General features: G+C 47.0%; 1 protein-coding gene across 1 annotated transcript in view; it reads left to right on the top strand.

The window, feature by feature from the left end:
* The first annotated feature begins 338 nt into the window (after positions 1-338).
* The window catches only part of GALNT17 (polypeptide N-acetylgalactosaminyltransferase 17), a 169,846-nt gene continuing 149,703 nt past the window's right edge, over positions 339-20,481 (top strand). The window contains exon 1 of the mRNA XM_088530133.1: positions 339-594. Coding sequence (XP_088386259.1) covers positions 354-594 — 241 coding nt within the window. The 5' untranslated portion in view covers positions 339-353. The remainder of the gene's footprint in view (positions 595-20,481) is intronic.

Below are 20,481 nucleotides of genomic sequence, written 5' to 3'. Positions count from 1 at the left end.
GAGCGGAGCGGCGCCTGCCGCAGTCCCTGCGCGGCTGCGGGCGGCGTTTTGCAGCGCGCGAGGGTCCCGGCTGCGCGCGTGTGTGTGGGGGAGCCGCGCGCAGCGCTCCGCGCCCGCCCCCTGCGCGCTGCAGCGCGACGCGCGCAGGGAGGGGCGGCGCGCGGGCCGCCCCCGGGCATGCCCCGCGCTGCGCCCCCGCGCAGCGGCCGCGCACGCAGCCGGCCGCGCTGCCGCAGGGCTGCCGCGCGCGAGCCCCGCGGAGCGGCGGGGGGCGCTGCGCGGGGCATGAAGTTGTTGCGCGGTGGCGGCGCGGAGCGGTAGCCGCGGGCGTCTCCGCGCTGCGCGGCAGTTTGATGGCTTCTTTGCGGCGCGTCAAGGTGCTGCTGGCGCTCAACGTGCTCGCGGCCGCCGGCTTCGTGCTCTTCCTCGCCAAGTGCCGGCCCGTGGCGCCGCGCGGCGCCGAGGCCGCCCGCGATGCGCGCCCGCGGGCCGGGCCGGCCAACGCGAGCGCCCGCGCCGCGCACGGCTCCGTCCAGGACGCGGTGCTGAAGCGGCTCTCGCTCCTCGAGGACATCGTGTACCGGCAGCTCAACGGTAGGAGCGGCCCTCGGGCATCGGGGAAGTTGGCGCGATGGGTGTTTTTCCCCCACACTATCCCAAAAACTGCGCTTATGCGCCTGGTTTTTCTTATAACGCTTAGCGAGCGCCTTGCACAGGGTGGGGAGCTCACCGCAACCCTCCGCTGGGTGCCCCTGCACTGCTCAGTGTCACCGTGTCACCGTCCCTTCCTCCGAGCAGACGGGGCAGCCGCGGGGCTCTGCACCGTACGCTGCACCGTGGCTTTCCCTTTGGAAGCAAGTTTCCCAAAGGCGGGTGCTAGCGCAGCACGGGACGTCAGGAAGCAAGCGCACCTTCGGTAATAAGTTAAGCAAGAGGCTCGGTGTTTCCTATGGCTCAGCCTCTGCTAATTAAAACTTCTGGTGCTGCAGCACTTTATAGTGTCGCGAAGGGTTTCCTATTAAAATCTCCCTGGGTTCAGTAGTCCTGTGATGCAGAAGGGGAGTTTTAAAGATGCTGTGTGGGACAGAGAAATGTGCTGCAAAGCTGTGAGGAATCTAGCCGAGATAATTAATTAAAATGCCAGCTGTGGAAGCTAATATGTGTTTTTAATTGTTCCCTGTAGATTCACAGCTGGGATTGGGGTCTCCATCAAGAGCCCCGTTTATAGCGTCCGATCTCTGCAGCCTTAAACGCCTGCAAGTTTTAGCATTGCGGAATGAGCCTAGTTCATGCTTGTGGCCGTGGCCAGGGGCCTCCTGCCCGGGGCCCTCCGCATGAGCCGGGAGCGCGTTGCGACACGTTGTGACCGGGTCCTGAGTCGGGACTATGGTTGAGCCGGGGCTTGTGCCCGGGACGCGAGGCAGCACCAAAACGCAGCGCCGGCAGTGGCTCTGTAGCCCTAGGATTGTTCTTGGTGAGCCCTGTGCTGGCCAAAATCCCTCCAAAGGGGCATTTTATTGTTGCTTTATCCCTATGTGGGAGAACATCATGCAAAAGCGTCTAGCACCTGGTTTAAATCTGCTGCTGCCCAGCTGGAGATGTTTAACCACATCTCAGGGCAAGGGCAAATGGCAAGGGATAATGTTAAAAAAGCCTGGGGTTTATGCCCAGGGCCCGGTCTGGATGCTGCCGTGGGTGTTGGGAGGAGGTTTACAGAGCAGCATAGGAGCCCACTTTGTGCTGCCGAGCCTGGTCGTGCACCTGAAGATGGGGAGGAGACAGGTAATAGATGTGTTGTCCGTAGTGAAGAAATAATGTTAAAAAAGAATAAAAAAGTGTTGCATACAATCAGTCTGTGCAACTCTCTGCTGCTGGGTGTTGTGAGGGTTTTCAGGAGGAATCAGGCATTTATTTAGAATGGGCAACAGCAGAAATTCGTGCAGGGAGCCCTCACTGCAAGTTCCTCGCTTGGTTTCCAGCACACAGGGAAGATGCTGGCCCAGCTTAGCAACTCCGCAGGTGCAGGAGCTGAAATTGCAATCTATAACTTACTGCCCTCCTCCTCCTGGGTAGCTGTGGAGCAGGGCAGGGGGTTTCTTTGCCAGGCTCCACGCGCCAGTGCTCCATGTGGGAAGGGCAGTGTGAGGACGGCTGGCTGCCCCGCTGGCTGGGGGGCTGCTGCTGGCCCCGGGGGCGCCCATGGAGCAGGTGGGGTCCTCTTGGCGCAGAAGTGCGTGTGGTCACGCACCGAGCGTAGGGGGACGGAGGTGACGGGGGTGTTGCCCCTGCCACAAACGTTTCCTTCAGGCAGGCAGCTGAGAACAGAAACGCGGTGGCTTATCAGGCCTCTGCATGTTGGGTAATTTATAGCAGTGCTTATGAGTCTTGCTGGGAGGGGAAAAAAGGAATAAAAAAATAAAGGATACAATCAAGGATTTTTTTTTTTCTTGTAGCAGTTGTATAACGTTGGGAGAAGTGTATATTTGCTATGTGTGATTCTTTAGGGAAGTAGGTCTGTGCGCCGAGTAATGTGCGTGCTGCACTTGGGCTTGTGTCTGAGGGAGGACGCAGGGGCCAGAGGGGCCCCCGTTACCAACTGCTGGTGCCAGAAAGGAAGAGCAAAGTGTGCCGAGACGCTCTGGGATGGGAGCCTGGAGGAGCTGGAGCTGCTCCCGGTGAGGGCTCCCTGGGCCGCCGCGGGAGCTCAGTCCTAATTGTGGGCACCTGGCGAGTACCTAAAGCTCCAAACCTGGTGCCTTTTGAGCTACCCAGAAACTGGTTCGGTTTGAGTTCACTTTGCTTATTTTTGTTGTTTTTTTTAACGATAGGAAAGTTGCATGCGGGTGAGAAATGTCTGACAAAACTCCCGTATGCTCTTAGGTAAACTCCCTGAAAAATGCATCCTCTGCTTAAGGTGGAATTGTGTGTTAGATATCGCCTTTACAGGTGCAAGATGAGCCAGCGTCATTGATGCAGATGCAGGGTATAGCAGCTATATCCAGGACGTAAATCCGTCAGCTTCGAGCTGCGAGGGCATCGGGAAATATTTGGCCAAGGAGGCTGGGTGCAAAGAACCACAGGCAGGTGTTTTATTGCTTCCAGTATCCGGCTAGATGTCAGTGGGACTGAAAAGAAAAACAGCGCATCTTAGGTAAAGCTCTATTCCGAAAACCTCAAATGAGCAGCCTGATCACGATGTTGCTGGCTTGGGGGTTTTTCAAACCATGTAGTGCAAAACGTGTCAGAAATAGCAGCTCCATCTGGGAGGGCAACTCCAGTTTTCTATTTACGTGCACTTATGTCTGTAAATGTTGGCCACAAAACCAAGATGAGGAGCGTGATCTGCCTCGGGGCTGATGAAGGAGCGATTTGACAAAGTTATTCCTTTGGAATGGTGTTTTTCTGCAATGCCATTGCAGAAATAACACCGGGCCCCCTTCTTACTCTGCAGCATCAATGCCCTTTGAGTAAGAAAACCTGTCTCAAATGTGAATTTCATCGGCCCCAGGTGATTCTTCACCCAGGTCACATCATCTTGCCTTGGACACGTGTGCACTGCAGTTTAACATTTTGTTAGTGTTTTGTTTTTATATTACTTTTCTGCTTTCTCTCAACTTGGATGACTCCCGTACTTGCAAAGAAATACTCTATAAATTGTCTGTTGAAATGTTTTTGTTCTCTTTTTCTTTTTTTTTTTTTTTTTGTATGTACTTACTTACCTGAAAATTTGGAGGATTTCTAATTTTTGCAGTCATTCCTAGAGGTGGAATTGTCTTGTTCTGAAAATGTTCAGAGAAAACTAATGAAATGCTGAGAGGAACTTGCGTGTTTTATGTCAGGTGCTAATTACAATTTGTCTTTTTCCTCCCCATCTAATTTAATTTTTCCTGCGCTGACATTTACATAAGTCGAAATTGCTGTCCAGATTATGTCGAAACTTATGGAAGGGCGCACAGATGAACTTTGCAGCTTGGGGCCGTGTTTGCAAAGAAAAGCGTCCCAGTGTTTGTGCAGAGAAGGCAAACAAGTCCATCAGTGTGAGAGTGGAGTGAATGAAAACGGAGACGAGAGCAACCGGCCGCTGCACAGCCCCGTGTTCGGAGGCCCCTGGGATGTGCAGGGCCTGTAAATGGTCCCCCTTATGGGTTCTTGGATGGTGCTTTTTGTCCCTCTTTCTTTTTTGTCCGATGCTACCTCTAAACGAGGACCTCCTTGTTCTAAACCCTGCTGATCGGAAGCTGTTTAAGTCATATAGAAGCAATTGAGTAATTAACACTGGTGACAGCTTGAGAATAAGAAGTGCAGGGAGGAGCGTGCCTTGTATAACCCTGGTTTGCGTGCGGGGAAGCTGTCGTCCTTATCTGCCATTGCTAACGACCTGGAACAAATACAAATAGATCAGTAAATTTGTGGGGTTGCTCTCCCGTGACTTATGGAAAGTGGTCAGCCACCTTGCAGGTTGAGTGCCTGGGGTTAAAATGTGCAAGAAATATGAAAGCCCTCCCTGCCCCGTGTGTTTTTGGCTGATGCTCAATAGCAGCTGGATGTAGGGAGCGCTCAACTCCCTTGAAACCAGTGAAACTGGGATAATGCACTGTGTTCCAGAGCCGAGCGGGGAAAAAAAGATAATGCTTTAGCCCCAAAATTCTTTGCCTCCTGCTAAGTGCTCATAAGAAGGCAGACAATGCTGGGAGATGATGCTGCTGATTCACTTAAGCCCTTTATTTAAGTTTTATTTTGTAAACACACCACTGGTTAAATAGAAGGATGATCAGGGAGAAGACAAGGCAGTTGCAAAGTGTTGAAAATGGTCACGGACAGCAGTAGAACTTGGCCAGTACTGAGGAATATGGCCAAGAAACAGGTGAACAGAGAGGGTTTTTCCCTCTATATGCTCAAGAAGCGCACAAAAAGCCTAGTTGCTAGTATACCGAATATTAAAAGTTGGAAGGGGAGTTTCTTGACAGTTAAATAAGCAACATTCTTTTTTATTTCTTTTTAAACAAACGTGGATGTGTGGCTTTGCTCACAGGCTTGTTTGCACATGCTGCAATATGGGTCCTGGGTGCACATCTGCTCTACGATGAAGAAATCAGCCCTTTGGGCACCGTGTAGGGGCATCAAGGCAGATCCTGAGATGCTACCTCGGGTCTTCCTGTCCGCCTTGTCAAATGGCACTTGTGTGCCTTAAAACACTTTAAAGACAGGAGGATTTGCTTGCCGTGGTGATAAGATAATGCTTATCTTCCGATAATGGTTATCTTCCCTAATGTGGTCTTCAAAGTACATTAGATACTTAGCTAACCACTGTATATAAAATTTATATGTTCAAATAAGGCAGTTTAGAAGCAGCTCTGTCAGTCATGGAGAGCTGTCACCTGGGCTGTGTAAAATTTCCCTGCAGGTAGGTAATGCATAGCTAAAGCACTAAGAAATTCTCCGAGGAAGGTAGGCAGGCAAACATCAAGCACTGAGAGTACTGTGATTTGTAAGGCAGAAGGGCTCCAATTTTAATCACATTAAAGAAATCAAATCAGGATAACTCTTTATATGAACACAGCCTTGCTGGGTGAAATCCTCGGATATGAGCGACGGTGATGCGGAGATAAGAGGAAAGTGATAGGCCCTGGTGATGTGACTGCGGTATTAACTGATCCTTATCCCACAGTGCCTGAGATACTGTTTCCCCTGTCCGTGTCACTACCATGAGGTTTCTGGAGCAGGAACTAGCTAGGTTATTATAGGAACTGGATCAAAATTGCAGTTTTAGCATTATTACATACCAGACAGATTTGGATGCCATCTTTCCCATTAAGTGTAATGGAAATTATCCTGATTTCATACATGTTTTTATAAGTTTTCAGCCTGAACTTATAAACTGCAGGATAGCAGTTCTCCAAATACTTGGAGAAATAATAAAGATAAAAAATGAGGCTTCAGGCAGTCGCTTAGGAAGCATCTGGGAGCTTGCAGGTTAACATGACATTTAGTTTACAACTAGGCTGACTGGGAGCTGATAGATAATTTTTGTTTTCAATAGTTGTTTGACATCATCATCCCGAATATTCACTGTCGTTGGCAATGAATGAGTAATAAGGCACTAGCGTGTTTGTCATGCAGAGATGCTACCGGGATCGTGAAGTGCAAGAGCAGTGAGTGGAAAGCGGAGAGAACAGGGGAATTTTGTTCTCGTGTATTAGCTCACCCCTGCCTGGATGGAGCAGCAGAGCATTAGATGGATGGTACCATCCAGAGTATGTTGGATTTGGCCACTCAGTCACTTAGGTGGCTCGTATGAACTGCGGTATTGCTGTCCAGTTTGGTCAGGGAGGACCTATGGACAAGGCTGGCTTTAGACAACGTGCTTGGCTTTGACTAGTGCTTCTGATCTCCTCGTGGCCGCTGTCTTCCCTGAGTGCTTCTCTCCTGGCAGAAATTGCTTGCCTTTCTTAGGAGGAAAGACTGTATATATTTCGAGACCAGACTGACCCGTTAATAAGGCAAAATACAAAAGAAAATAGAGATGAGTCGCCTCCGATAATTAAACAGGTTTTTGCTCATTCTGCCATTTGTGCCACTAGTTTTTATATAAAAACTGAACAACCTGGTCCAGATGTTACGGGGCTGGCAGGCTGCCTGTTCCCTATTCCCACAGGCTCTCCTGAATCCCAGGGCTGGCGAGGACATTCAAGATGTTGAAATATTAAACTTAAAAGGGAGATTTTTTTCTTCCCTAATGAAGTTGCAGCTCTGAGAAGAGTAAGACAAGCAAAGGGCACATTTCACATTTTTATTGCTAGAACAGGTTTGCTTGCGCAGCAGTGCTCAAGGCCTCTGGGCCCAGCTCTTCCTGCTGGACCGCGAGTTGTCCCCGGGCACGGGAGCAAAGAGCAAAGCGGCCTCCCCGCGCTCGCTGTGTCGCCACCGGGCTGAGAAATCAGCCCTGTGAAAGCGGAAAAATGGGTCCTTGGTGGCATGTGCAAGATGCGCTTGCAAGAGTTTGCAAAGTGCTGGTCAAAGCGAGCGCACGCAGTATTGACCCTGCCGTGAGTCAACAGCAGTAACTCGGCTCCAGTCGTGTATCCTAGCAGGATGACGATATTTTTCCTGAACAGTTTGGTGTTTAGTAGCAACTATGTTTTATGACCCCAAATCCCCCCGGCCAGGTTTCGTCAAGCAAGTGTCAAGTGCTTTACATCTTATTGATACAACTGTAGTGAGTTCTGCCTATAAATCCATTGGCTCTCAACCCATCTTCTGACTTTCGATGATGATTATCTAAAGCAGGAGTGATGATAACTGGATTAAACCACAGTATTTGCCTTTCGCTTTTTAAAATATTGATGGTATGCAGTACTCCTACTTTATAAAGTGTAGTAGTTTCTATGATTGTATCCTCTCTGGGGTTCACTCTGATACCCGTAGATGGTAAAAGGGTATTAGCCATATTACAGCACTTCTTACACGTTGGGAAGGCAAATACCCATAGCTTCACAGTGTCTGGAATACAAAAGTAATAGGAAAACCCTTGGGAAAAGGACTTTTTTTTTTTTTTTTTTAAATAGGCATCTTCCTAGCATCTGCGACCTAAGATGCTGTAGAAGAAGGCCTGCTGGTAAGGAACGTGAAGGATCTCTGAAGACTGGGCTGTGTCCTGTGTGCTAACAGGCATTTCATACCGCTGCTTCTTGATGCGCGCTTGGCATGCCTGCTTGCACCCGATAGCTTAATTTTAGTGCAGCAAAATCCACCGGGTGATGTGTCAGCATCTGACACCAGGGAAGGAAGAGGGCTCCTGGTCCCCTTGGCTTCTGTTATCCTCGGCTGACTTGCATGCAGGAATCTCTCTCATTCCTTCCCTTTGCGTACGGTTGCCTGGTGCTGGCAGTTTGTGGTGCTGGCAGTTCTGTGAGGTTTGGTAGGAAGAGGCGCTGGCTGCGAAGTCAGGAGACCCGGGCTCTGCTCTGCTGCAGAACCTGGAGCATCCTTCATCTCCCTGGCTGTTCTGCAGCGTGTGGAGGGGATCCGGGTTTCCTTTTCTCCCGTCTCCTCTACATCGCAGTGGGGTCTTTCCAGGCCACCTTGCGTTTGTGGCGGCAGGGCTCCAAGTTGCTTTTTCTCACAGTGTCTAAGGGCTGCTGAGATGCAGCAAGCAGAGAACCATTAAAAGAGAAAAAACAAGAGAACTATAGGGCACAGCAGCACCTCCGCTGAGCTGTTCTGGGAGTTTGCTCAGCCTACAGACAGCAGGACCAGACACGAGACTCAAGCAAGGTCTCTTAGCTGACCATTGGTAAAATTAATTTTACCTGCATTTTCATCTTATGCTTGGGTAGTATTTCAGGGTAAGAACCCTCTTTGGCCTGTGAATGTCCTCGGAGCAGAAAGATAAAGTGTCGGAACAGAAAGATAAAGTGAGAAGGTTAATTTTAAAATGAAACAATTAGTATTTCTTTCTGGATCTTTGCCCACATTACACTTTAAATCATGAAAGTGCTTGTGTTTGTGCCAGATTACTAGAATTTCTTCCAAAACAATTACTTGATCATACTCTCAAGACAAAAATTCAAAGCAAAGCAAAAAATAGCGAAAAGCCATTTAATGAGAATTTGAAGCTCGCTTATATTCCTTACTGGGGTTATAATAACTTTTGTTGACCTCCTGTGTGTTTTTACTGTGTACTCTCTTTAGGATGATAGAGTGAGATGGATCACTGAATATTTCAAATAGGTTGGAACGTAAAAACCCCATTCTGCTGGTTTTTACCTTTTTTTTTTAATATATGTGAACTGATGAGACAATAACAATAGTAATAAGAATTATACAAGTTAGTGGCTCAGCTTCCCTTACGTGTTACAGTATGAACGTCTCGCTGAAGAGGTTTGTGCATAGAGGGGTTGTGAGGACGGAAAATGTGTAGCACGTCCTTCTTGGTGATCTGGAAGTGTTTGGAGTTGGTAGCAGAGTTCAGGTGAGAAGGCAGCAAGGAGGTAGGAGCTCCTGAAGCTTTATCAGGGACTGCAAAGATTTGGAGGCGACTTCGGTTTTTAGTTAAAAATGAGGAAAACGCCACTGTGCATCAACTGCGAAACTCTGTGGGGCCCCAGTTTTGGGTAGCACGCTGGCCGTGGGAGCAGGCTCTTTGGAGAAGGCCTTGGCTGTGTGTGGGACCCGAAAGGTCCATGTTGCTTTCCAAAACCAGCTGCATATCCAGAGCAATAAATGAACAGCCGACCTGGAGGGCTGGGGATGGGTGAGCTCCACCGTGAAGGGGTCCCTTCAAACAGGGTCAGTGCTCGGCGTGGCCAACAGGGCCCTTCGAAAGCTGGATCACGTGGATGATTTATGGGCATGCAGACAGCTTTCATTTAGAAATCTTGCCCTTTCCCAAACCCTTACGTGAAAGGTGTTACTGGGGTCAGCTCATATTGACTTCAGTTGTCTTTAGATCGAGCACAAAATCAATAAGGGACTTGCTGGAGGAGCTGAATGGCTGCTGTGCCCAGACAAAGAAGGGGGATGGAAAGGCAAATGGGATTTTATGCTTTCCTCATCCTTTTCAGAGGACGTGTTGTAACTTGCAAATACTAATTAGCACTATGTGCCTTCCTCCCTACTGATGCTGTGGGTTTGATTTCCTAGGACAGTATCAGACCTTGCAAGTTAGTGCTGTCTGCCTGAGGGCAATGGGGAAAAAAAAAAGGCAACAAAGAGAAGTGAAGGTGAAACATCACATTGCCATCGGAGGCACCCGCTTTGCAGCAGCATAATGGAAAATCCTAAAATTCTCCTGAATGCTCAGCTGCGATTATAGTTAGTAAAACTGGATATCTAAAGAGGTTATTCACTGCAAAGCCACCAGCCTGAGTGTAGGCAACTCTGGTAGCATTTTGTTCTGAGGCTGGCTGACATTTCCCCCTGGGAGAAATGGCTTTTGCGTGTTCAAAAGTTTCACCTGTTGGGCTGAAATGGTCAGATATTGTCAAGATCCAATTTATCTTTAAATCTCAGCAAAGTGGTCCAGGTGTTTTTAGGTATGATGAATGAGCAAGGCCATGCACCATTGTTCAAGTCAAAAGATTTATTTCTTAAGGCTTTTTCTCTGAGATGCTGGAGCGCTTCCTCACATTGGAGGTTGAAATCCAACAAAGCAACCGCATTAGAAAAGGTAAGGGTCTCTGTGTCGATGAGAAACCAGGAGAAGAGGAGCAGGAGGAGGAGAAGGCTGGGGCTGGAGTGGCCTGGGAGCCAGTGGGGGCAAGGTGTCTGGGCAGGGAGCTGGGGCTGTTTGAGCAGCATTTTGGGGGGACATTTCTGTTTTGTTAGAGGGCAGTTCAGGCGCAAGGTGGTTGCTTGGTGGTTTTCTTCTGAGTTGAGATGGAAAAACGGCCATCTGTAATGAGTGTTATTTTTAACTATGTATTTTGTATGGATGTTGTGTAGTAGAGAGAGAGAGAGAGAGAGAGAGAGAAAGAACTTTCCGAAACCTCAAGTACCAAATGTGGCTCTTAAGTATTTCTGCTGGCTTGAGCATTAAAACGTTAGTGTGGGACAGCACTTGAGAGATGTGTGGGCATAAAGCCGGGGCATCCCTGTATTAGCTCTGTAAAGCAAATCAAGACAGTCACGATGGAAAAATTATGGAGTTTGCACTTAAGCACATTTTTAACTTTTGTTTTCACAACTCTAAAAGCGAAGCGGTTTGTTCCTTGATGTGGGCTTAATGCTCAACACGCTCGCTGCCGCCTGGGGTTTTCTGCCTGAGTGCATGAAAGGCTGGGGCATTAAAATCTGTTTTAACAATCTTCTCCCCATAACTCCTGATATTTGCCACTTACTAATTATGATGTGCCTGAATATTTCTTGTTTGTAGCAGGTATGTTAAATACTGCAGCTGTCCTAGGTTCAAATTAACTGCTCATTTTTATTTTTTATATTTTTAATGCTTGAGAATGCAGGAGTGTTGGCGACTGTTTGCAGGCTGACATTAAGTGCTCACCTGGCATTGTTCTTCATTAGGAGGTTTTTGCTGTACAATTGCTGTGCATAAGCAATGGAGTTGGTCTTGGTGGAGGAACAGCAGTACCGAAAAGCACGTTCATTTTCAACAAGCGTTAGTTCACATCTCAGGCATGTGTTACATCAGTGAGGGTATATCCCTATTTTTTTCATATATTTTTCTTAATTGTTAGGCTTTTCCACCATGTCTCTGCTGAGATGTGACAGTTTTAAGGTCCCAAAGGTAGCTGTCCTCTTTCTCCAATGTGGAAGAAAAAACACTTCTCCTTTTCTGTGGTCTGTTTTGCTGTCTTCCAAGGGCCATGTTGGGGCCCCTTAAGGTGATGTGGCCAGGGGGACTGTGGGGACTAACCTGAGCCCTCGCAGATGTTGTTGAGGCTGTTGAACTGACAGAACTCGCTGCAAAGCGGGGTCTAGAAAATGGAAGAAAAGTTGTGAAAATTGATAGTGAGGAATAACCTGGGAAGGAGGCCATGCTTGAAGAAAATCAGTGAAATATGCAATTAAGACAGCTTAGATGTTCTACAGAAGCAAGGAAATCCCCTCAGCTCAGATGTCTGTCCTCTTTTCAGTTTACCTGAAAATTTGCCTCTTTTTTCCCCCTTAAGCCCCTTTCTCAATCAACATTACCAGAGGCAACTCTAGTGGTGTTTTGACAGCTGCCGCTATCTTCTCCAGTGTATGCTGCCAAAACTCCCTGTTGACGTCTATAGTTTAAGGCATAGCCCTATTTGTTGCATTCCTGTCTTCTATAACGTGATATGTCTTAATATTCATGAGATCCTGCCTAAATTCAAAAGCCTCCAGGAATACTGCAGTTAGGATTTTTAAAATCTCAGTCTTTGGGAAGGATGCCCTGCAGTGATGCTGCTTGGGAGCGCATCACGGAGTGTGGCCGCTACTTTGTTCCTAGGTGTAGTGGACAGTAGACAAGCCTGGAATCCTAAAGCTCTCGGGGGCCTTGCACATAAGTGAAAGTTGGAAAATAATATAAATCTTATGGTAGACTGAACTCAAAACCTAGTACTGGATAGTCGTATGGATGAGTATGTGTCTGAGCTATGCAGGTCACCCTTCGCTCTACATCCAAGTAGAGCCCGTCAGGAATTTTTTAATGAAAAACAGTTTTTCATTGAGAAATGCCATTTGTCAAAACTGAGACTTTTCCTCAGGAAAGGTCCAAGTCTGAGCTCGAAATTCTGGTCAAACAGCAGGACATCTGTTCCACTGCAACCAGTTAATGAGATCTGGGTTCTTGATATCAGGTAGTAAAATTTAGTTTCACTCAGAAATATTAAAACAGTGAATCCAGGAGTGCTGCTGGTTCAACCAATGCTTGTATCAGGGTGATATGTGGAGCTACCCATTCTGGGTTCAGGGTTAAAGAGAATAATTAAACTTTGTTTTCATTGTATCTTCTCATGCTTTTTCTTTGAGGAGCTAATTTTCAACATGCTCGTCAAATTTGTTTTCTTATTTTTATGGTGCAGGCAACCTTTTAGTGCCCCAGAAGACACACCACCTTTTAGTGCCCTAGGGCCTGAAGTGCTCGTCTCCCGTGTTTGCCATTGGGGCTCAGCAGCTGACGTTGGAGTCCCCGGCCTGGCTTAATCCTCCAGGAGGCTCAGGAGGATATGGGCACCTGAGACATGGGAAGCTGTTAGTGGACATGTGTGTATATATCAAATCCATATACATATATCTTATACTTGCAGCAGGTAGTCACTGGGTACCTAGATGTCTCTCGGCTCTCCTGCCTTTTCACTTCATGTCCGTGAGACGTTAATGCCTCCTTACTTGGAAGGAGCCAGGGGAAGCTGAGGGCGCGAGGTGCTGCGGGTCCTTCTAGTGTTGAGTGTTGCAAATGCTTCACGCGTTGGCAACCTTCATTTGGTTGCATAATTTGCTGAGCTTATTTCTTGCTTCTTAGCTATAGGCTCCCTTACTTCTGTGTAAAAGCAGTGATACTGCTCCTCTTAGTTACAGGATCAGACCCACTGTCTGTTTTCTTTTCTCTCTCCTCCAGAATTTAAAAACACTTGGTTTTTTTCTTATTTTTTTCCCCTCCTTCATTTGTCTTTCTTAAGCCTTCAGACTGAGCCCTGCCTTAAAGCCTTAGGAGCTGAAGCTCAAGAATCTGCAAAAAAAAGGCTGACCTAGGAGTTTTCTGCCGGGATCAATGGAGCACAGGAACGGGCTGAAGCCGCACAATTGTGCGGCAGGAGATGTTGTCCGACGCTGCTGCGTCAGGGCCTTGCGCCATGCCGTAATCTTCAGGGGGCGTAAGGCAAACGCTTCCTCAGTTTTAGCAAATTCCTTTATGCTTGAATTTTAAAATGCCTTTTCGAAAGAAAATGCTGGTATGGGTATTTAAGCAATAACAAAATCCTTGTGTTTTTGTTTGTTTGTTTGTTTGGCCTCTCACGCGGGCGAGTGATGAAGAGCGCAAGGAGCCAGGATCTTCATCCTTGCAGGTGCACGCTGGGTTGTTTCCAGTGACTTCAGCAGGGCCGGGATCAGCCTTGTCCTCTGTGTGTTATTAATTGGCAGTGAGGACCGGAAGGCTGCACATTAGGTTAAAGAAATAAAAGGGCAGGGTCTGATTTTTCAGCCTCGAACTGGGATGAGCTCAGCTTCTCTCGCATCAGTCCCCTGAGCTTGTGCAGCCTAATTTGACTCAATTTTTTGTCTTCTCTCCATCAGGTCACTAAGACTCTCTGTGTTTCATTTTCACTGCACTGTTGGTGTCTCTGGATCGGAGCTCTGTGCCACATTCAGAGCCGTGGGGGAGAAACCTTACGAGCTTTCTTTCCATTTTGCTGTTTCGGGTTTGCTTTTCTTGACAAGTAAATACTGTTTCATATTTATGCCCATGCAAGGAATAAATCAAATTAGTCTGAAATTAGCCTTTGCTCTTACAATGCTTTGCATATTCCTAATACTAAGGAGATAAGGGGTTGAGCAAACCTGCTTTGAAGAGGAGCTGATTTCCATAGCAGGCAGAGTGACCTACTTAAAGGGAGGGGGGGAGAGCGGAGTTGAAAATGAACTATTTATTTATTTATATAATTTTAAAGTATCTGCGTCGGTGCTTCTCTTGCTGAGCCTTCCCCTGACTCACCTGGCAGAGAGGTGAAGAGCTCGGAGCCGAAGGTTGGTCACTTGGGCTCCAAGTGCTTCCTTCGTGCTCAAGGATCCTTGCGGCTCGGATAGGGCTGGGCAGCCCCACAGCGGGGCATGTGGCAGAGGAGCAGCATCAACAGGGGCTCAAATCCCAGCAACGGGCAGCATGGGCAGAGGGCCCTTCTCCTTTGGTCGTTTCAGAAGAGATTATCTGATGGTGGAAAAAAGGCACCACCTCTGGGATAGGACATAGGATCTTCAAGCAGTTATTTCTGTGCACGTCCAGTGCACGCGGTGTTAATTGGGGTGTTCATGGGGTGGATTTCAAGTCCTCGCTGTGACGAATGCAGCGTTATCGGCACTGAGGGGACCACGTGTTATCTGCTGTTCCGTTTATTTTTCCCTCAAGATGTTGATAGTAGTATTGCTGGACACTAGAGACCTGCTAACCTGACCCTGTCTTCTGGTCAGAAGACACTGCAGTTTTAAGCTACCTTGTCCCTCTTGACCTTAGGAAGGCTAGAGTGTGCCTTTATTAATGCTAAGAGAAGAAATCAAGAGCTAGGAGGGAAAGGAAGAGATGCACATGCAACTGTGGGGCAATATTAATCACAGTTTAACATTTGTAGGGAATGTATCTCATTACTTAAATGAGAAGAAGCTATGTGCCTTGTTTGGGGGCTCTTGAGCATGGTTGTTGAGAGCATGAGATGTTCAGTGACCTCCTCGTGCAGTAAGCGGGGAGAATTGCCAAGCGATGCCGCACATCGGAAGATCCCCCGGTGGAGCTGGGCTGGAGCAGCAGGTGGATCGTGATGTGCATCGGCTTCTGTGTTGAGTGCTCCTTGTTTGTGAGCCGCGAGATGTGAGGTTGTGTATATGAGCCGTCAGCGAAGTAACGGCTGGATAGACGCACGGTTTGTGACCTCCTTAGTTAAAAGAGCGCTCCCCTGGCAGTAATCTGTGTCTGATTCAGGGCTATTACCTTCTTAGAATGGGGCTGCATGACTTGGTGAAATGAAATTAGTGTCTGCAGTGTTAATGCTATCCATGGGCCTGGAGGAAGCAATGCTGGTGTGCACAGTTACAGCTCATTGCCCTGAGTCTAGTAGCGGCATTTCCTTTGGTGCAGTCAGCTTCAAATGGGACCAGATTAGAATGACGGTGGTTTATACAAGGCTTGGAAATGCCTGAATTAGCACAGCAAGGTGATCAGTCAACATGGGTGACTTTATAGCTCGTTTAGAGAGCAGACACTCGCTGGACTGCGGAAGGGTTTGCCCTGGCTCGTGTTCTGCGAGCTGAGTTTTGCATTGTGGTATTTGCTGAGAGCGCCATGAGATGGCTCTTCCCATTTCCATGCTGGCAATTCTGACTTGATTGGGTTATCTGCAGAATAATTTCTGTAACTAGGATGTGGGCTGGGCATAACTCATGTACTGCAGGAAATCATCGTGACTGACTCTTAAATGCCCAGAAATTATCGATTCTCTGCTTTTGCTCTTAGAGTTAATATAATGTCCTGACAGGTAGGAGGAGGAAATTAGTCTGTTGGTCTGAGCTTCTGGTGCAGTCTGGACTGAGTTGTTCGTCTCAACATGTTTAGGTAGAGATGAAGATGCATTCATTTATTCAGAGAAAATGCTAAAAAGTTTTCTGTCTTCATCCTGAATAGTAATGACTCTGTGATGTTTGTTTGATTTTCTTTCTTTCTTTTTTTAATTTAATTTTATTTTTTGTTAAGAACAGAAGTGTGTCTTTTTGTCTTTCCCTGAGATCTCCTCTTCCTTTTTTCCTCAGTGTTGAGTGCAGTGAGCTGAGAACTTCCCTACCCTCTGGCTAGCTGCATTTCGCTGGAGCCGTGTGTTGAGCTCTTATGGCCCCTGGGAATTTGGCAGGCTCTATGAAGTAAGTTAAAAATTAAGAACTGACAAGAAGTTGAGGAAAGACTAGTCACAGCTACCTGGGGCACTAATGCTTCCCTAACAACTTTCCTCTACATGACCGTTGTGCTCTACCGCTTTTTTAATAAGCTTTCTTTTCCTGTCAGTCAAAACTTTTTTTTTTTTTTTTTTTTTTAAGCTTTCATTATTTACTAAGAATAGCAAAGTTGAGAAGGCTGGAGGAAGTCTGGTGGCCTGTTTTAAATGTTTTATATGTTTTAAATAACATAGGTAACATAAAAGTTTATTGATCCGCTGCAGGGAGGAAGCTATGGCCAGTCGGGCTGATGGAGCGATGGGGAGAGCTGCTGCTCTAAGGCTGAAATGTCACCTGGCCAAGCTGTTCATTGGCCTCCCAGCTGTGCTGCGCAGAGGCTCAAGTGTCTTCAAGTCACTCTGTAGCTCTGATGAGGAGGAGACTCTTAACTGCATGAGATGGAGAGAGATGTTTCTCAAGACACTTGAATCACACACTTCATTCCAGTGGAAACACAAAGAGCAGACTGGATTCTCCAGGGAAGCGCTGCCTGCATGCCTAGAGGTGGGCAGAGTGGCCGGGACAGGAGACCACTCCAACAACATTTTGTGTATGTAATACTAGTCTGTGCAGTGTTGTCCAGCAATGAGTTCAGCAAATGAGGGTTATGCAGGGGTGAAAGCACTTGTTTGGATTTTGTTGTAAACTGGGTGTCAGGTTAACTTCATAGACTCTCTCTCCTTCTGGTTAGGTGCAATGGGTAACCGTGTCTTCCTTGCTTACTCTTTTTATCACTCAGCATTGCATAGAGGTTTGTCACCTCCTCTGATCTCATCTGCCTCCTTTTCAGGTTGAGAAGTCCTTGTATAGTACTCTTGCATAAAAAGCTTTTCTTCTTTTCCTGTCTTTGATATCATTCTGCTTTTCGCTGTAGGTCTAGATTTACTGTACTTTTTTTTTTTTTTTTCCCCCCCAAAATGGAGATGTGTAGAACTGCAATTCTAGATCTCCAGGGTCTGTATGGACTGGGCTGATGAAAATATTTGCCAGATGGGAGATGCACAGAAAGGGATTTCTAAAGTTGTTTTATTGTTTGTTTTTGTATATCTATCTACAGGTAACTGGTGAATTAAATCTTGGATTTTAGTATAGTAATTTTCTGCCTTTAGCCGACGGTAATTTGTTATGAATGCTTCAGATATCTTGCAAACCAAAGACTTTTCATTCTTAAGGGCTTCAGGGTCCTAAACAGGCAGTGATCATCTCTCGTAGTGCCCAGGATATGAATCTGAAATCAGAAGTAGCGGAGGTGTCACGGGGTGCTCTTGGTTGACTTCATTTGCAAACTGAAAACAGAAGTGTTGATGTGATGTCTTGTAGTTATGTGGCTTAATCCTTGACATGCAACTAGCTGGAGAATAGCTGAGTCCCAAAAGTGTCCCCAGATCCTAACACTTGCTCTGGGTCAGCTCAGAGCTTCAGGACTGCAGATGCAGCCACTTCCACGTTTTCCTCTCTTTAGGAGACACTGGGATGGTTGTTTCGATCTGCTGCAAACCAGAAGTCCAGAGCTCCAGGCAGGCAAACATACAGGCTGCTTCTCTCCATCTTTCCTGTTAATAGTTTTGGTTCGTGATGGGGTTATTTAGGACAACAACAAAAGCCTTATGTTTTGAAACAGAGAGCGTTTCCGTTATCGGCTGCTCCATGTGGATGGAAATGGAGAAATGGGGCTGTATTCTAGTGATTAATGTCCCAGGTCTTCTGCCTTGGACGTTTGCTAGCTGGCAGAGGGCAGCTCCAGGGAATGGAGGTGGCTGAAGGCAGCTGGATAAGGGCAATGACAGGGGCTTTTTTAAGACGTGTTTGTTTGTGGTGTAGGAGCAGTGTTCCCGTGGGTGCACTGATACAAATAATAACGGCAGAGCTTTTGGATCCAGTTGTGAGACACCGAACAGATGGGCCCTTGTGTGCAAACAGAGCGTTTTCTGAATGCGCTGGCACCGCAGCTACCGCCTCTGTTCTGGCGTTGGAGCCTCAATAGCGCCCGACCCTGGAAAAGCCCTGCGAAATCATGTCTTGAGAAAATAAACCAACTAGTCGGGCTTTATTTTCCTCAATACATGTGGACGAGCAACCTGTGCTGTTGCGTTTCAGCGTTGCTGAACTTTTTCTTCCCTCCAGCTCGTGAGAGGCTCCTGTGATTCCCTTGGATGGGGAAATCACAATGCTGTGAGATTCCCACCTCCACCCAGCTGCGAGAAAAGGTATTGCTGTCATCTTGTGTGTGAAAGTGCGTGTTAGAGACATGAAGCAGCTTTCTGGAATCAGTGGATAAGTAAATGTAAAATGACCGGGAGACCTTAGTTTGTGGAAAGAGGATTGGTGCAACCACTTGGAAAGGGATGTGGAGGGGCTGCTGGTCAGGGTTTGGGTGAAAATACTTCATAGGAGCTAGAGGAGGGTGTGCATGTGGGCTTTGAAGGCAAATAAAATTCTTCTTATGTCATGTTTTTGCCCTTAAACCTTCTGAACTGCACAAACTGTGGGGGTTGATGAGTGTTTGTTGACTAGGACCTTACTCAATGGACAAGCCTGCAGCACGGTGCTGCTGACAACGGGAATGCAGTTGAGCCCTGCAATGCTCCTACGTCCCTTTCCCTTCATGGTGGCCTATGAAGATGCTCTGTGAACTCTGTGAACCAACGTCCCTGGTTAGGGGACACCTCAGATTTAATGACTTATGTTTTGAGTCCTTGTTCAAAGGCAGAGTGTCATTGAGTCCCTGCATACAGATGTTAGTGTTGCTTGGTGTAACCGAGTGAGAAGTGTGTTGCAAGGTCCATGGGATCCTCCTCACGTGAGGAACCTGCACAGAGCTTGGCCTGCTGACATCTGAACTGCATAGGAAGGATCTGGCTCTGGTTGAACATTCTCGAGCCAAAACTATCTCCCTGTTAAAAAGCTGATGCTGAACGACATAATGAATTTTGTATGGAAATGAATGTAGAAAACTGCCAGAAAGTAAGCTGACCATCAGGCCTGTTAAGTCAACCTTTTTATATTTTTGAAAGTACATAGTACTTATTGTCTAATGATGATGATTTATTTGCTGAATTTTGCTGACTGGGTGTCACTTACCTGGAAACTTTGAATCTTCTTTGGATCTTGGATCTGTGTGAAGTCTCTGATGAGCAGCTTCCTTTTGGCAAGAGAGCCAAAGGGGTAATGGGTTGAGCTTGTTGACCTGTCACTTGAGCATGAGATATTTTATAAGTGTGTATGAGGTTTAGACACAGACCACATGCAGATCAAGGTCCAAATTTAGGTAGAGAATGCATAAATGAGGACACTTTCCCCCCTCCCCCCCACCCTTCGATATGCATCTAACAAAGTTAATGGAGTATATTTTATTTATTAAAACTTTGCGCAGTGATTCCAGGTTGCTGGCTTTTTTCATGACCTTCAGGACAGTAAGTGGATTGGTCTTGTATGATTTCTGTGAGTTACATGCATACGTACATTCACACTTACATGTGTGCTTGTGTATGTTGTTTTGTGTATTCCTGCAGTGTGTCCTTTTCCATCTTTGCTAATGGCTAGCAATCAGTGTTTCAGGAAAGAAAGGAGAAGCATGAAAATGACATAGTAATAGGTTTTTAATAAATTCTCCCTTGAGCCCTTCATTTTATTTTTCACTTTGACATGCTTTGTCCTACTGCCAGTCCCTTCTCTCCGGTTAGCGTTTTGAAGTGTTCTTCTGTTGCCAGACTTTTCCAAATAGATTTGGGATGGAACATTAAGTGTCTTATTAAATTTGTGTTCTTTTTTTTTCCCCTGAAGAAAATTCGGACTTTTTTTTGAGAAAATTGAACCAGTTTTCTAATAAAAGTCAGTGAACGTTGAAGAACTTTATTTTTATAGGAATAATTCGCTTAGCAATCTTCTCGCCAGCTCTGATCAGGCTCTTGCTGGCCTGCAGCCAGAATAACCAGGTTGTTCTCATGGTAGTGCTTGGTGATGCCTTCTAAGAGATCAACTTCCCCACAACCTCTGAGTTTATTTCAGAACAGCTCTCAAGGACAAATGATGCAAGCCCCTTTGATGTGCTAGAGTCACCTGTTGGGGTGATGCATCTCCCCAGTCTTGCCTTGTTTCTTCTGCCTCTCCTCGAGACACGGCTTGTCAGGACCGTGTGTGCCACCCACTCTGTCGGCTTTAACTTCTCATCCAGCCTTGCCCTGTGTTGCTCCGCAAATCTTTTTTTTCTTCACTTTCATGTATTCTTTTTCCTCTCTCTCTTTCCCTCTCTTCTCCCTTCCCTTTTTCCAGATGTTGCTGGAATTGGACTTCAGTCTGCAGCAAGTCTCGCGCCCAGGGCCAGCTCTCCAGGCTGAGACAGCTGTAACTGTGTGGGGC

The sequence above is a fragment of the Tinamus guttatus genome, unplaced genomic scaffold (genome assembly GCF_059628265.1).
Source record: "Tinamus guttatus ecotype Peru unplaced genomic scaffold, ASM5962826v1 Tinamus_guttatus_pri_ptg000356l, whole genome shotgun sequence".
Classification (NCBI taxonomy): Eukaryota; Metazoa; Chordata; class Aves; order Tinamiformes; family Tinamidae; genus Tinamus; species Tinamus guttatus.
Note: the sequence above shows the minus strand (reverse complement) of the source record. Positions and strands in the feature narration are given on the sequence as shown.